This window comes from Rosa rugosa, chromosome 6 (assembly GCF_958449725.1).
Source record: "Rosa rugosa chromosome 6, drRosRugo1.1, whole genome shotgun sequence".
NCBI lineage: Eukaryota > Viridiplantae > Streptophyta > Magnoliopsida > Rosales > Rosaceae > Rosa > Rosa rugosa.
In genome coordinates, this window is record NC_084825.1 from 27,141,048 (window position 1) to 27,156,025 (window position 14,978).

Sequence of the window (14,978 nt, forward strand, 5' to 3'; positions counted from 1 at the left end):
ACGTGGACGGCTCTTTCCTCCCTAACGTCCAGTTTGGAGGCACTAGTGGTGTAATCAGAAACTCTCATAGTCATTTTGTTGCTGCATTCTCCCACATAATAAACTTTGTAAGCTCTCCTCTCCATATTAAGTTGTTGGCTTTAAAGGTTAGTATTGAACTGCTGCAAGGATTGGATGTTACTTAGGCTTTGGTTGAAAGCAACTGCTTGCTTGCAGTCCAAGCTCTTAGTACCACGGAAAGTGACATTTCTCCTCTGAGTGCGTTAATTACTGAAATCAAGGGTTTACTTGGTGCAAACTAGGGATTTTGTGTTCAATATGTCCCTAGACAGGCTAACAGAGTAGCTCATAAACTTGTTAGCAATAGTTTTGATTCAAGCGTTAATCTTGATTGATTTGTAATTGCTCCAGAACTAATACTGAATGCCCTCATGTACGATGTTAGTAGTATTAATTAATAAAATTTTCTATCTCCTTGAAAAAAAAAAAAATCTTATTATAATCATTATCTCTTTGACAACTCTGTGATCATTCATCTGTTTTTTATTTTTTATTTATAATAATAATAATTATTATTATTAGTTTTTTTTAAATCTTTTTTTTTTAAAGAATATCATATCGATATATATATTAAAACTCAAGCCAAAAAAGACCATTACATATCTTCCCTCTACCATCTATGGGTAAATAAAGAGTTTGTGGTAGTAGCACAGTGATACATAGATTATGTCATATCATTTGATGGTTCCATGCCCGCACAAAGAGCCTATAAACTAATAAACTACATAGTAAATAGGCAGAGTAAACAAGACTCAATGACGCTCACTAAAAACCTTGAAGCATAGTTCCCTAACAAAATAGGGAATTATTTAGAGAAAAAAACCTAACTAATTAGAAGCCCAATGAGCTCCAAGAGAAAGAAGTCCAGGTCCAAGTTCAACAAAACAAATCAGGCCCAAACCCAATGGCCATCTCTGCACCCAGTCATCGCCCGCTCAAGCTGAGGTCGCACCAATCCACTCTGACACGACCTGTGCCGCCTTGAGCCCGCTGCTCAAGATCTGCGTCGTCTAAGCCGATACTGTCTCGGCGCCGCCACAGCCCGCCCTGCCACAATCCGCACCGCCTCAATTCTGTGCTTCCATGGTCCAGAGTCGCACATCACCACAAACCATGCCGGCACTAAACCGCATCACCACGAAACGCCACCGGGAAGAATCAGCGCCACCACGAACCGCCTCCATACACCACAACCACTGCGTCTCAAAGACAACCCACTGAAACCTGTCCCCAATTTGGTTTGGCCATCACTCCAACCCAAACAACTCCCCGTAAAACTCACCAAGTAATAGCATCTAATACCCGTCTGGCTGCAAACCGCAAAATGCCGGCGTGGCCATAGGCTTGTCCTAGCGCCACCGGACGAGATCGATCTCCCGGCCAGATAGGTTCGCTGCCGCCGCTTTAGGGTTTCTTAAGAGAGATATTTTTTTTTTTAAATCTTAGACAATAATTAAACAATTTGAATTTTACCCATTCCTTTGCAACGGTAAGTTTCGAAAGGAATATGTAATATTTGTTTTTTTTTTTGTTGAATAAGGGATATGTAATATTTGATAATAGGAACCATTTTTCTCCAAAATAGTGGGAAAGCTAAGATTTTAGTAATTATGCTTCGTTGTAATCGAGTTATCTTTTCGGTATGTCATCGCTATGTCAAAGCAAATGGAGTAGCCAATAGTGCACTCTTTGCTAATTGGTGTTTATTAGAATACATGTCTTTTGGAGAGACTCCTGATATTATTTCGGGACGTTCTCTAGATGCTTATTGTAATAAGGAGTTTAGGCTCAACGTCCCCTTCTTGTATTCAGTTTCATTAATCAAGGTTTGAAAGTAACCGTACAAGCCTTTTATTCTCCCAAAAAAAAAAAAAACCAGAGGGCTCTCGTATTCAAATTTTCAGGACAGATAAGGACCCAAAAGAGGAGACAAATAAAACCATCACAAACCTACCCAAAACAATATACCCACTCTCCTCACTCTCCTCCCTCCCCCCATTAACAATGGCGAACCTGAGGACGGCAATGGACTCCGCCTTCTGGGACCTCAACGTTTCTTCACCTCACACCCTCGAAGGCTCCGCCAAGGCCATTCCCGGCGACCCATTTCCTCTCGACGGCGCCCGCGCCAGCCGAGCCCTCAGAATTCAGCAACTCTCTCTCCTGGGAACTGGGTTTCCTCTCGGTATTATTCCTTCTTACTCTCCTGCTTCCCACAAGGACTCGGGCTCTTTCTCACTTCAGTCCCTCTTGCTCAGACCGGCCACTTCTAACTGGTGAACCATCTCTTAAACCCTTTTGCTTGTTTTTTCTTCTTCAGGGTTTTGTTGTCTCTGTGTTTGTTTGTGTTTGTTTTGGTTTATTGAAATTGGGGAAGTATGGAGAAAACGGTACTTGGGATTTGAGTTGTGGAAGTGAGTTGGGTTGTGAGAGAAGGATAAAAGACTTTGTTTTGATGGTTTTTGCTTTGCAAGTCTGTGTTTTGTCAGTGGTTTTTGTGTGACCAACTTCTGAAGAGTCTAATTCTATCTCTGTTTCTAGGCTTGGTTTGTGCTATGTGTTTGGTATCTAGGAGAATGAGGCTTGTCTTTTAAACTAGTATACTTGGGTTATTGATGATTTTATTCAATATTGTTGTTGAGAGTTGGTGAATAAGAACAAGATGTTTTGATGGATTTGCATTAGTTCATGTAATAGATGTCTTAATAACTTATGATTTATTTTATATTTAAAACAAGTTATAGGTTGGTTTGCCATCACTTTAGGCCAATCTTTTATGTGACGACCCTCAAGGATGCACAATCAAGTACCATCTGATTGTTGTAATGGGAGATTTACAAAAAGTACTATAAAATTTTAGCTACTTATAGCTAACCCTTTCTTCTATGGGTTGTCATCGTTTTGAGGTGGTTCTCAATATCTGCATGAGAGCATGTTTTGTTTTGACTTTTGAGCAATGGTGGGGTTAGAACCTACTATTTCACAAAAACTTGCTCATTTGCATGCTGTATATAGAGGGAGAGACTGCTTTATTGAACAGCATCTGTGTGATCCAATGATGTATTTTATTTTATCTTTTCTTAACAGAAACTGGGTTTTGATTCAATCTTATAATGTTACAGTTGCATTCTTAATGGGTTTTATTGGAAAGAGTTAGGTATCTTACAAAGATTATATTTCGTAGGGACCTTTTTAAATAAATAAAAAAGGTTTTCATGTTCTGAAATTTGAACGACATCCTACCTAAACCATGTACCCTCTTATTTTTTCTCTCATTGTGGCACAAATATGATGTTTGCATTGATAATTAAAGTGACATCTGCATATTAGAGTAACTCATCGAACCGTTCCTACATGTTTCTCACTATTATACCTGATCATATTTTTGTCGTATATATTATCAGGCTAATAAAATTATTGATCTAATATATCAAAAGATGGAGGCGATGTCCCAATTCTTTGAGCATGCCTCCTGCTAAAGGAGAATGCGTTCTGAGTTATTATTGCTTAAACCAGATCATCTTTCATTCTATCAACTATGTGTACATTCTCAGTTTTTTGATTCCATGATGCATAAATATAGGTGGCTTGGCGTAATTGGGCAGATCCGCCCGAAGAAACTGATTTCCTCTATTAAAGCTGAATTTTTCACTAATGATGAGTTGGAGGTCCCTACATTCAAAGATGCAGCAAGGCATTTCTTGGACAAATCCCTTTATTCGGTTGGATTATGCACAGAGTTTCTTTTGACTCCCGCATCATCTGTAAAGTTGAGCACAGAAGGGGATGGTGAGAAAAAAGGACGCCGCAGCAAAGTGATGCTCTCTCACGAGGCATGGATTTGAATTCACAGTTTTAGATTTTATTAGATTATTTAAACAGTAATTTGGGAGCATCTCAATTTCTCTGTCTTCTGTTTCATTTACTGTGGAGATATTTTAGGTAGCATGGTGATTTGGTATTGATTGTAGTTTTAGATGTAATGTTATCTTTATGGTTTGCTGATACCAGGTTGTAGCTCAACTATTCAACTTCTAACTTGTTTCACATTCTGAAACAAGTTTCCTTCTTATGCGGATTAAAGTTTAATGTAAATAATCATCAGGAGCCATGATCAATCACTTGGAGATGATTTGGCCATTAATTTGGTGGGTGGTGGGTCATATTTCTAGTGTAGGTTTACAGACTGTATGTTTATAAAGTATTACTTTCCTGATTTTCTGAAGTGTTCAGAAATTGAAATTTAAGTTGTGTTTGGCTTATATATCGAACTTGCTTCAGAAATTCTTAACTACAAGTTTTATATGTTTAGACATCTGTCTTTTATGTAGACTATGCTAGTCAATAACCTTGAACATGTGGATTACTCTGAACATATGGCTAATTGTGACAAATTTCATGTCTGGAAGCTTTATATTCTTCATTTATCTTGCTGTTTTAATATTGGGTATGTGCTACTGAATGATTTTTCTCAACTTCTAAGATGTTTACAGCTACCTTATCATGACATCACACTAGAGGCTGCATGGCCTGAGCTGTTCATTGACCATAAAGGACAATATTGGGATGTACCGGAGTCAATTTCCTTAGATCTGTCATCACTTGTTTCTGAATCTGGATTGCGGTACCGGGTTGGTATACATAAAAATAGTGGCCATCCCCAGGCAGTTAATGCCGTAAATGATGAGGCACCTACTTCTCTGATGCCTGGATTGTGTGCAAAGGCTGCCTTTTCTTATGAAAAGAGCAGAGACCTTTGGAGGCAGAAGGAGACACAGAATGATCTCATGGTAAAGAAAGACAGGGGTTGGTTTTGGCGGCCATCATATGATGTGCGTCTCAAAGAACCTCATGCTGCAGTATCTGGAATTTTTGGTAAATTTACTGTCTTAGAAGTTGCTCAATTTATGTATAATCATTAATTTGTTATGTTTCCAGTAAGAAATATATATATATATATATATATATATATATATATATATATATATATATATATATATATATATATGTTCTAAAGCTAATGATCTATGCATTAGCCTTGTAAAATATTTTTCGATGGGTTTCAGTGCATGTTTGGGGTTGAACCATGATTTTAACTCCTTAAGGACATCAGCCTCAAAATTCGTTTGAGGACTGTAGCATGTGCGCGCAGCTCATTAAAAGAAGCATCATAACTAGAATGAAATTTAGTCCGGTAATTACAAGATATGTTACTCTCTCTAAAATAAAATCTGTGTAAATAAAATACATGAGCTTATTGTTGACGACCAGAAAAATGCATTCATGCATGCATGACAAACAGCAATAATAGAAGCATAGACTCTCAGTGAACAAGGCTCAATTAAACTTTTTGTTTTAATTGTTAATTTTTGTTTAAATCAGGATCATTGTATCTAATTTTCTTTTGCTTACCATGTTTCGATTGTAATGCCATTTCTCACTTGGTTTTTTGCCTTACCATGGTGGCATTACATTTTAGGTGGGAGCTTTGCAGCCTGGTTTCAGGATGGGCACAGCCCAGTGGCTGTTGAACTTAGAGGAGATGGGAACACTTCTTCAAGTACTAAGAAGAGAAGTCCTGTCAGTGCTGATTTTTTTGGTTCAATTTGCTATCGCTTCCAGCATGGGAAATTTCGAGAGCTTTATGGGGATCTTACCAGGATAGATGCCCACCTGGATATTGGTTCAGCTTCAGCTCTTGCTAAAAGGGTTGTGAATGGCTTCAAGAGTTCCTCTGCTAATAGTGCTATAGATCCTATGTCCTCCCCTAGGATCAATCTAATCTTTCAACAGCAGGTATGTCTGCATATAGCTTATTGCCTTGTACCTAGATAGAAGAGAACTTGTATACTCGATTGTTTATTGCAGTGCATAGGTCAAATTAAAAAAAGAAAAGAAAAGAATATATGTTTTGGACATTGATAACTGGACTAAACACACTAGTATAAAGTGTTATATTTGTGGAAGGCCAAAGGGTCTAGTTTCAGTCTTATAACCTGGTGATGGTAATTAATATCTAATTGCCATTTTCTCTGTTGGTGGGCATCTGTTCTCCAGTTTAGTGCCTATATACTACAATATATGACTGATAGATTGTCTTTAAAAATGTGAGGTTCTTATTTTTGTGCTGGTTATTGAAGCAATTAGCCAATTCTAATGATACTATACTCCTGTAGGTTGTGGGGCCAATTGTCTTTCGAGTGGATTCAAGGGTTTCACTAGCCTCTTTGCCTGGGAAACGTGGTCCACATATTGAGGATTTCATTTACAGCTTGAGCTACTCCTTGAGGCTTTTACAGTCAGGCAAGGTTGTTGCTTGGTATTCCCCGAAAAGAAAAGAAGGAATGATTGAGTTGCGGGTGTTTGAGTTTTAGCTCCTGATTTTTTGTCTCGGTATGTTTCTTTGGATTCCGAAGCCTATTTCTAAGAGGAAATTAGACAGTAGAGAGTGAAAGAAGCTTTTCATGTTTTAGTGCCTTCTAGTCCCTATATATTCTGTATAGAGATGGAGGTGCACTCATTAATTAGAGCTAATTACTGTTGTAGCATTTATCAAATGGATTTGAAGCAATACTTGTGGCTTAAGTTGTGGTTATTTGGTTATATATAGCATAAATGAGTTTGATTCCTCATGACTACTTGATCGTGATACATTCCTCATTTTTTTTTTCCTTGGGGTCAAAATACTTTTCTCATTCAGCCGTGATACCTGTTGCTAGATACAAAATGAGAACAGTAAAAAGGTAAGTTGAATGAGAACTGGGTTATTTGAGTTCGTTAACAGCATAACAGAGAACATGCAGCATGCCTTTGTGGAACTGCGAGTTGCGATTTCAAAACGTTGGTTCGACCACTTTATGTTAATTCCTCTAGGTAAATGCCCAAATTTCTGTGCAGACCTATTCCTTGAAGTCAAATGCAAACCTATTAGGTATATCTGAATCCATGGAATTCATGTTCTGTAACACATTGACTGTATCGGTTTCATTAAAAAAACCAGAGGACTGAAAACAAACAGATGGGGCTGACACCACAAACCAACAACAAAATTGAAAGAAGTGGAAAAGAAAGGAATAAAGAAGCAGGCAAATAGCTGCAGGTCTTAAAATCCAGCCATAAACACAAAAAGATTCAAGTTACAGACAGGCAACCAAAATGCAACACCAGTAGGTCGGCATGCAAGCCATCAAAAGAATCTGCAGCTACTGCAACCTGCAATTCGCTTAGCTTAGCTGCAAATACGCATCTATTCACATCAAGTTTGCATGAAGTTTGTTTCTTATCCGACACATCTCAGCCATAGCATCACTAATGGCCAACCGTTCTCTAGGCAGCTCTGCAGAACAAGCAACACCAACTTCTAAAATTGAAATCAAGCTGTCTTCGATTTTTACCCAAGCGCTAATCTCTGCTTCAATGTTCCGTGGAACTAGAACAGGATCGACAATCTCTCTCACTTGCTTAGGCAGAGCTTTTCTGACAAAGCTATGAAGGTTTAAAGTTCCCTGGAACATGTTATCTGTTGGTCTTCTTCCTGTGAACATTTCCAACAGCAGGATGCCAAAACTGTACACATCTCCTTGTGTCCAAACTTCATTGCCCATACCATACTCTGCATTTTACAATTCAAAACAGCATATTCTAGTTAACACTTTTTAGCTTCAAACTAGAAAATCAAGACTGGGAATAATGAAAGAAAGTAGTCACCTGGAGGAGCATAACCAATTGTTCCTTTAACTCCGACAGAGCTTGATTGATTTCCAGAAGTTCTGGGAAGGAATCTTACCCAGCCAAAATAACCAACATGCCCGACCATATCATCATTGAGAAGAACATTGCTCGGCTTGAGATCACAGTGAACTATTGGCGTTTCACAATGATTATGGAGATAATCCAATGCCATAGAAACGTCAATAGCAAAGTTCAACCTTTGAGAAAACATTAAACTCGTTGGTCTCTCATTTGTCACACCAATTCTCTGAAGTGGATGCAACCATTCCTCTAAGCTCCCATTAGCCATGAACTCATAGACTAAGGCCTTGAAATCATCACCTTGATAGTCAAAACCTGAACATCCAGACAGCACCTTCAAAAGGTTACGGTGTCTAATGTTTTTCAGGGCCTCACACTCGGCTGCAAAACTTTTGGAAGCTCCACGATGAACAAGGTTGAGAACTTTGACAGCAATTGTTGTCTCACCACTTAACAACACAACCAGAATAAGTATATATAACAGCTTCACAGGAATACGACATTCTGAAATTACTTGAATGATAAGGTAGAAGCACTCAATTCAAATCTGGAAGCACTCAACTCTCCTAAATTTACCACCCTCTGCTTGCTTCAGTTATACTAAATAACCTTACTTCAGTTATACTATAAATAAACAACTTGCTATAATTTATAAGTGTGCATAAAATCTTCCATGACTTTTTCATATATGCTGTTAGTTTTCAAATTTTGCTCATATTACTTTGGAAAGCTTTCTTGGTCCTTATGTTTATATGTTTGCTTGAACTGGAAAAATTAATGAATAGAATGCATCACTGAAGAGTGTGATACTTTGGCTTTTCATTTTTTATAAAAATCTAAAACAAAAAGTTGATTCAATATGAAGTCCAATACCATGATGCATGTACAGCAAAACATTACTAGGATTAAGCATTGAGAACTGGTTTGAAACACTACATCAATGATGTTGTATTTGCATTTGAAAATCACAGTAAAAGAGACCTGTTTTCATTGTTATTACTACAAGATCTGATGAGATGTTGAAATGATTGTTGATTCACTGTTCTAATTTTCATAATCCGTTATTTTAAATAATACAGTATATGAGTCATTTTTTGACAATTAATTCAGCCTGAAAAGACACACTTATCTATATTAGCCTATTGTATGTTTGATTTTATGCAGAACACTAGCTTCCAAGGATTCACACTTGAAAAAACCAACAGAGATAATGCTACTGTAAGAAGAACTGAACTACTTAATTGGAAGAACAACTAGAGCTGCAAAGACAATCCAGACTGAACTTGACAGACTATTAGGCCCGACCTAACATCAAGAGCCTGATATCACCAAGGTAACTATATTCTGCAGATTGGAAACTAGATGTATGCCGAACTAAATCAGTAATTCTATATTCTGTGTTTAGCCCTACACCAATTTCATATTCTGTTGTTTTATGCAAAACAGACACAAGCACAATGGGAGTACCTGTAGAAGCATAGCTTGCACTCCTCCTATAACAGTTCCCTTCTACCTAAGGCATTGCACTTCTTAAATTTCGCGTACATTTGGTTTTGCCTGAGCCAGTTGTTCTGTCAAGTATATTGAATAAAATTTATCATATTTTTATCTAATTCAAAGTTGGATAGTGGTAATAATTCTCATTTCACGTTTATATTTTTCATATTCTTCTTCAACGTCCGTGTGAACTGTGATGCGGTGAGGGGACTTAGGGAAGGACTGAGGAATGAAGAATTAGGTGAAAAAGAATTATAGGCGGGCCATATAAGATAAAGCCCAAAGAACATAGAACGGGCTAGCCCAAATATTGATAAACCAGCTGTTAGAGTTTGAATAGAAATCGGTTTCTATTGAGGAGGATTAGATCTATCTCAAATGGATTTTCTTCCTCACTCGGATCCATCTCAAGGGGATTTTCACCTCACTTGGATCTTCCTCAATGAGATTTCCAAACGGTGGTGGAATAGAATTCAGTTTTTGACGGTTGAATTCAAAAGCACAAGTCTGATCAACTTACCTTTTGAATTTGAACTAAAGAGGTTATTGAAAGGCAACTTACCTCTTCAATTTAAACTGAAGTGGTGTCTCAAACTTTATATAAACCCAACAGGTCTTCCTCTCCAAATAAAATATAGATTTATTTTTCCTTCCTTTCCTTCAGAGAGAAAAACACTTAGTACGTTCGCTAGAATCCAAAGTCTGGTGCTAGGCTCTTGGATTATCGATAGTTGTATCCTGGTGGACAGAAGCCTAACGAACTACAAGCACTGTCTAAAGGACATTGCCAATCTGCAAGCCTCTATCGAATCACAAGTCAGTTTCTCTTGCAATTACAATTCCTTTATCTCAGATACACGTTGTGTATTGTAATCTATATATTATTGTATAAATTATTGTTGTAATTACTTATATATTGTAGAAGCATATTTTCAATTCATTGATACAATTCCAACACCAGCATCTTGTGGATTTTAACTGAGGACGTTAGGAGGGGATGCAACTTGTATTTCCTCTGTTTTCTCATCAGGAGCAGGAGGAGCAGCTGGTCATAATCAAGAATATATTAATAAAATTTAGAGGAGTGATCACTAATCAGTAAATAAAATCTTTAATTTGATCACACAATAATTAATACGGGATCGAGTCAATTAGTCACATACCATCCACAGTTAATTCCTGATGAGAGTCACCGACTGGACCCGTATCTACTTGGGACGCACCTGCAGCTTCCTCCATTTCTGGCTTCTTGGAGTCGTAGAGATTTGTGATTATAAGAGAAGGCACATGTTTGATTTTGTAGAAATCCTCTCCTCCTTCCCCAACCCTACTGCGGAATCTACTGGGCATGTCTTTGATTGCTAATTCCTTGAGGGTAGTAATCTCCTGAAGCCCATCTGGAACTGCCCGCAATCGTTCGCACCAATCAATGCGCAATCTCTGAAGACTAGGCATGGCTTCTTTCTCCACCCTCCACTCATTCAAATCACGCAAGTAATGAAGGGTAAGAAACTCCAGATGAGGAAAGCCTCCTTGGGAGAAAACCATTGTTTTTGATTCAAAAGAAAGCCAACCAAGGTAAAGCACCCTTAAGTTGGACAGCTTCTCCAGTATTTCAATCTGGTCACCCTTCAGTCCTGTTTTTATCAGCGTTAACTTGGTGAGGTTTGGGAGCTCTTTCGGTAACGCTGTCATACTCCCATCCAGTCGCAGCTTGTATAAATGAGGACACCTTAATATTATATCACTTGGTATATCCCCAATATCACCACATTGGTCTGCCTGCAGAGATAGCGACCGAAGATGTTTATATGCTCTATTCCCTGATATCAACATGTCCTTCAGCTTTTCCAACTCACTAGTCTCTGATCGCTTTATGCTTAGTTTCTTCAGATTGCTTAATTGAACAAGACCATTCAAATCACACTTCTCAATTCTAACATTGACCAACGTCTGCAAATTGCACAGCCTTGCAAATGACAGTTTCTTTCCACAGACTCTCATGTACCAACTAGGTAAATACAAATGCCTCAGTTGCTCCATATTCCGAAACACATTTCTGATTTTGGTCACGCTGTACCACCCAAACCCAAAACAAGTTTCATATCCTCCAACAATATGACCCCGCAGATCTAGAGTTTGCAAAAGTACCAGATTAGATATAGATGACGGCAACGCACGAAATGCACTATCCTTCAGACTCAGAAACCTCAGGTGGACTAGATTCCCAATCGTCTTTGGTAACTCAAACTCTCTACATATATTTTCAAACTTCAAGACTCTAAGCAATTTGAAGTCATTGAATACTGATCGTATTATTCTTTTGATCCATTTTTGGTCGAAGTATTCTGGGGCAAAGTATAATAGAGACCTAATGTGGCCATCTCTTCCATTCTCACTACTGAACTCATATTTATTTTTGTCCAAATAGAGGGCAAGTCTTCGAACCTTACCAATCAGAGTTGCATTAGATACCGAACCAACAGAAAAGTTAACAATACCGAGAAAGTTCTCCTCTTTTGCCTTTTGCAAGCACAAGTCCCGCATCAGATCATGGAGACGGCAACTTTTCACCTTCCCACTTGAACTATATTTTCCAACTTGAACCATAGATCTTTGCACCAGTTCAATTAGGCAACCATATGATACATCTTCCATTAATTCAATTGAACCATGTATTTCTGATGTTGAAGGCATAAACCCTTCTGCAATCCATAATTGAGTCAATCTTGTTACCTGTATCTCATGATCCTCAGGATATTGGGCTAAATACAGAAAGCAGAGTTTTAAGTGAGATGGTAAGTCATCATAACTCAATGCCAAGACACTCGATACACCATACTCTTCACTTGTGTTTTCTCTTTCAAGGACATTTGCGCCTCTCATTATGTAATGATCAACATTTCTAAGTACTGTTTCCCATTCCTCAACTTTCTCTCGTCTACTTAGAAGACCAGCAAGCACACTGATGGCTAATGGCAAACCTGAACAATGTACAAGCATCTTCTTCCCTAATTCTCTCTTCTTTTCATAAACTTCCAAGATCTTCCCTCTCCTCTTTTCATAATCTTCCCGGTCTTCATTTGGAAGTCTGTCTAGAAAAGAAAAGAAACAGTACTTCAGTAAGAGAGATTTAGTCATTACTGAAAACTGATTAATTCGCAGTGGTAACATTATATATCAAAGTAAAAGTTCCTCCAATCAAGAATCTTCATATACAATGAACCATTTTTAATCGATATCATGTGCTTGAAGAACAAGTGAAAGAGCCCTTTCACAGTGTTTCTTTCCAATATTTACTTTTAAGTAGATGTAATGTCATGTGCTTGAACATAAAAATATTGTTGTTCTTGCATATGATTTCTAACATTTACACCATGCATATGATGTTGAAACAAAAAGTTAGTAACAATTGCATATGAAACCACCAGGGTGTCGAGATTTTGTGTTCTATAGAATGCAACACTTCCTTAGGCTAGAAAAGTACAGTATTAGTTGGATGAAAAATAATACCTGGTTTGTCGCTTCCACATATGGCTATCTTTTCAAACAGTTCCCAGATTTGTTTGTCATTTAATTGTTGAGGTTGATGGAGATGATCACTTCCGGATGCAAGCACGGCAACTTCTTTCTTGCGAGTAGTGAGTAATATCCGGCTCTCTGTTTCCTCATTGATTGGGAATCCAGCTTTTATCGAATGCCAAGCCCCTTGAGTCCATATGTCATCAAGGACCACCAGACATCTCTGTTCTCGTTGGATACTATAGACCTCCCTTGCTATTTCAATCATTCCCTTTTTGGAAATTTCTTTCCTTTTATCTGGTGTGAGTTGAATTAAAATATCTTCCAATACATCCTTTCCTTCCCATTGTTGAGATATACAGACCCAAGCAAAACAATCAAAATGACGCTTAACTTCATTTTGAAGAAAAACCTGTTTTGCAAGAGTGGTTTTTCCGGAGCCGCCCATCCCCCAAATAGAAACAACAGGGTGACGGTTTCCTTCTCCTACCAACTCTTTCACCAGTCTTTCCGTGCTTTCCTCCAACCCAACAATGTGATTTTCAACTTGATGAGGATAAGTTAGCCTTCGGTCTCGTTGCCTCTTAAAAGAAGAAGCGACACCATCAGCCCCACTTATTTGCCTGATGTTATAACTTTGCAAACTTGACCTCAGATGAGAAAGTTTGGTCATAATATCCTCAATTTCGGACCCAATCTTGTATCGATTAAGTCCTTCGTTAAAGATGCAGGCAAACCTTTTGAGAACAATCTTCACAGTACCTCCTCTCCTCCTGGAAGCCACTTTCAAGGCAAAAGATTCAATGACATCCTCCAAATCATAAGCAGCATCTCTGATAAGTTTAACACAAATGCGTACTAGTTCTTCATCTTGTTGCCTCGTATCTGCGTCTTTTAGAAATCCCCGGATCAAATGTAGCTCAATCTGCGCAAGCTCAATTTGATAGCTGACTCCACTCAAGATTTTCGCTTGCTGAATGATGAACTCTCCCAGTGGCTTGATCCCTTCAGCCACTACTGTAACAACACCTTCAGCCATATTTCTGATCTTCTTTCTCCGCTTCTCTCTCTCTCTCTCTCTCTCTCAAATTGGTGAAATTAATCTTCTTAGCAGTGGATGAAAAACAAAAGTCCTTCTATATGCAAAGATGCTTCTGAGGAGTTACCTCCAATAATGCAATCCGACATTGTAACGTGAAAAGAAGGCTGAAAGGTGGAGCCAACTCATGTCTGGGGGTACTATTCCTTTTTCTTTTATGATGAGCCCCGACTAGTCACTATCGAGAGTGCAGCTTTACAGCGGAAATCTGTCCTTCCACACAAGCATCTAACACGAGCATCCTTCCACCTCGTTGCAAAGTGAGGTGCAGCTTGCTTTGTCGACTTCCTGCAAATAAACGACAAACATTTCGGCCCCAAACACTTTTGCCCATCCCAACCCACTCCTCACCCAAACCCACTGTAACAACCACCATTTCTTACCAATTTTTGTTGTCGAACCAATGGGAAAAACAGAAATTCCATACTTCTCCACTTACCAATACCAAATTACCGAAATGTACCCCCACCAATCCTGTCCATCTACACTTCAATGAGTTCAATCCACATAAAACCATTCCAACAATTTCACTCACTCGGTCATTCCAATAGTCCAATCCAATACACAAAACCGACATCTCTGTAGCACTGAGATTCCTGATCTTGTAAATTTGCATTATTCTTGTAATCGAGTCCTGCTAATTAGAGAATAAACTAAAGTTTTTTTTAAATGGCTAATCATTTTTGAAACGTAACGTCATTTTCTTTTTGTTTATGTCAAAGAATTTTAGTACCACCTTTTGTCGGCTTGATTACATCATATTGATTTCTGGATATCTCATGCATAAATCCAAAGGGTATGTGATAAAGATAAACTAGTATGTACGAATGCATTTGGGATTTGGAGAACAAATTATTAAATTAGAGATTGTCCCAATTCTATTTGCAAGTGTGCTCAAAATGTAATTCTATTTATTTAAATCAAAAGAATGTACAATTTAACAAGAGGCTGACAAGTTCTTTTTGCCAAATAGGTTAAAATAAAGATAGCATAATTAGTTACTAGACTGACCTCTTGTATTGTTTGATCATGATCAAGTTGATTTGTG

General features: G+C 38.1%; 3 protein-coding genes across 3 annotated transcripts; 1 reads left to right on the forward strand and 2 right to left on the reverse strand.

Moving 5' to 3' along the window:
- The first annotated feature begins 2,009 nt into the window (after window positions 1-2,009).
- On the forward strand, window positions 2,010-6,692 carry LOC133717804 (protein TRIGALACTOSYLDIACYLGLYCEROL 4, chloroplastic). Its single transcript, XM_062144545.1, has 5 exons — window positions 2,010-2,336; window positions 3,644-3,893; window positions 4,554-4,935; window positions 5,540-5,856; window positions 6,237-6,692. Exons 1-5 carry the CDS (start codon window positions 2,065-2,067, stop codon window positions 6,432-6,434), a joined length of 1,419 nt encoding a protein of 472 aa, XP_062000529.1. The 5' UTR covers window positions 2,010-2,064; the 3' UTR covers window positions 6,435-6,692.
- A 332-nt stretch (window positions 6,693-7,024) lies between these two features.
- On the reverse strand, window positions 7,025-8,353 carry LOC133716501 (probable LRR receptor-like serine/threonine-protein kinase At3g47570; the record flags this gene model as incomplete). Its single annotated transcript, XM_062143205.1, has 2 exons — window positions 7,025-7,672; window positions 7,768-8,353. Coding segments are annotated over 2 exons (948 nt in total), but the record flags the coding sequence as incomplete, so codon positions are not given.
- A 1,365-nt stretch (window positions 8,354-9,718) lies between these two features.
- On the reverse strand, window positions 9,719-14,244 carry LOC133715537 (putative disease resistance protein At1g50180). Its single transcript, XM_062142070.1, has 3 exons — window positions 12,823-14,244; window positions 10,473-12,404; window positions 9,719-10,354 (listed from the first exon to the last, which is right to left on the reverse strand). The coding sequence occupies exons 1-3, from the start codon at window positions 13,868-13,870 to the stop codon at window positions 10,284-10,286; spliced, it is 3,051 nt and encodes a 1,016-aa protein (XP_061998054.1). The 5' UTR covers window positions 13,871-14,244; the 3' UTR covers window positions 9,719-10,283.
- Window positions 14,245-14,978: the final 734 nt, after the last annotated feature.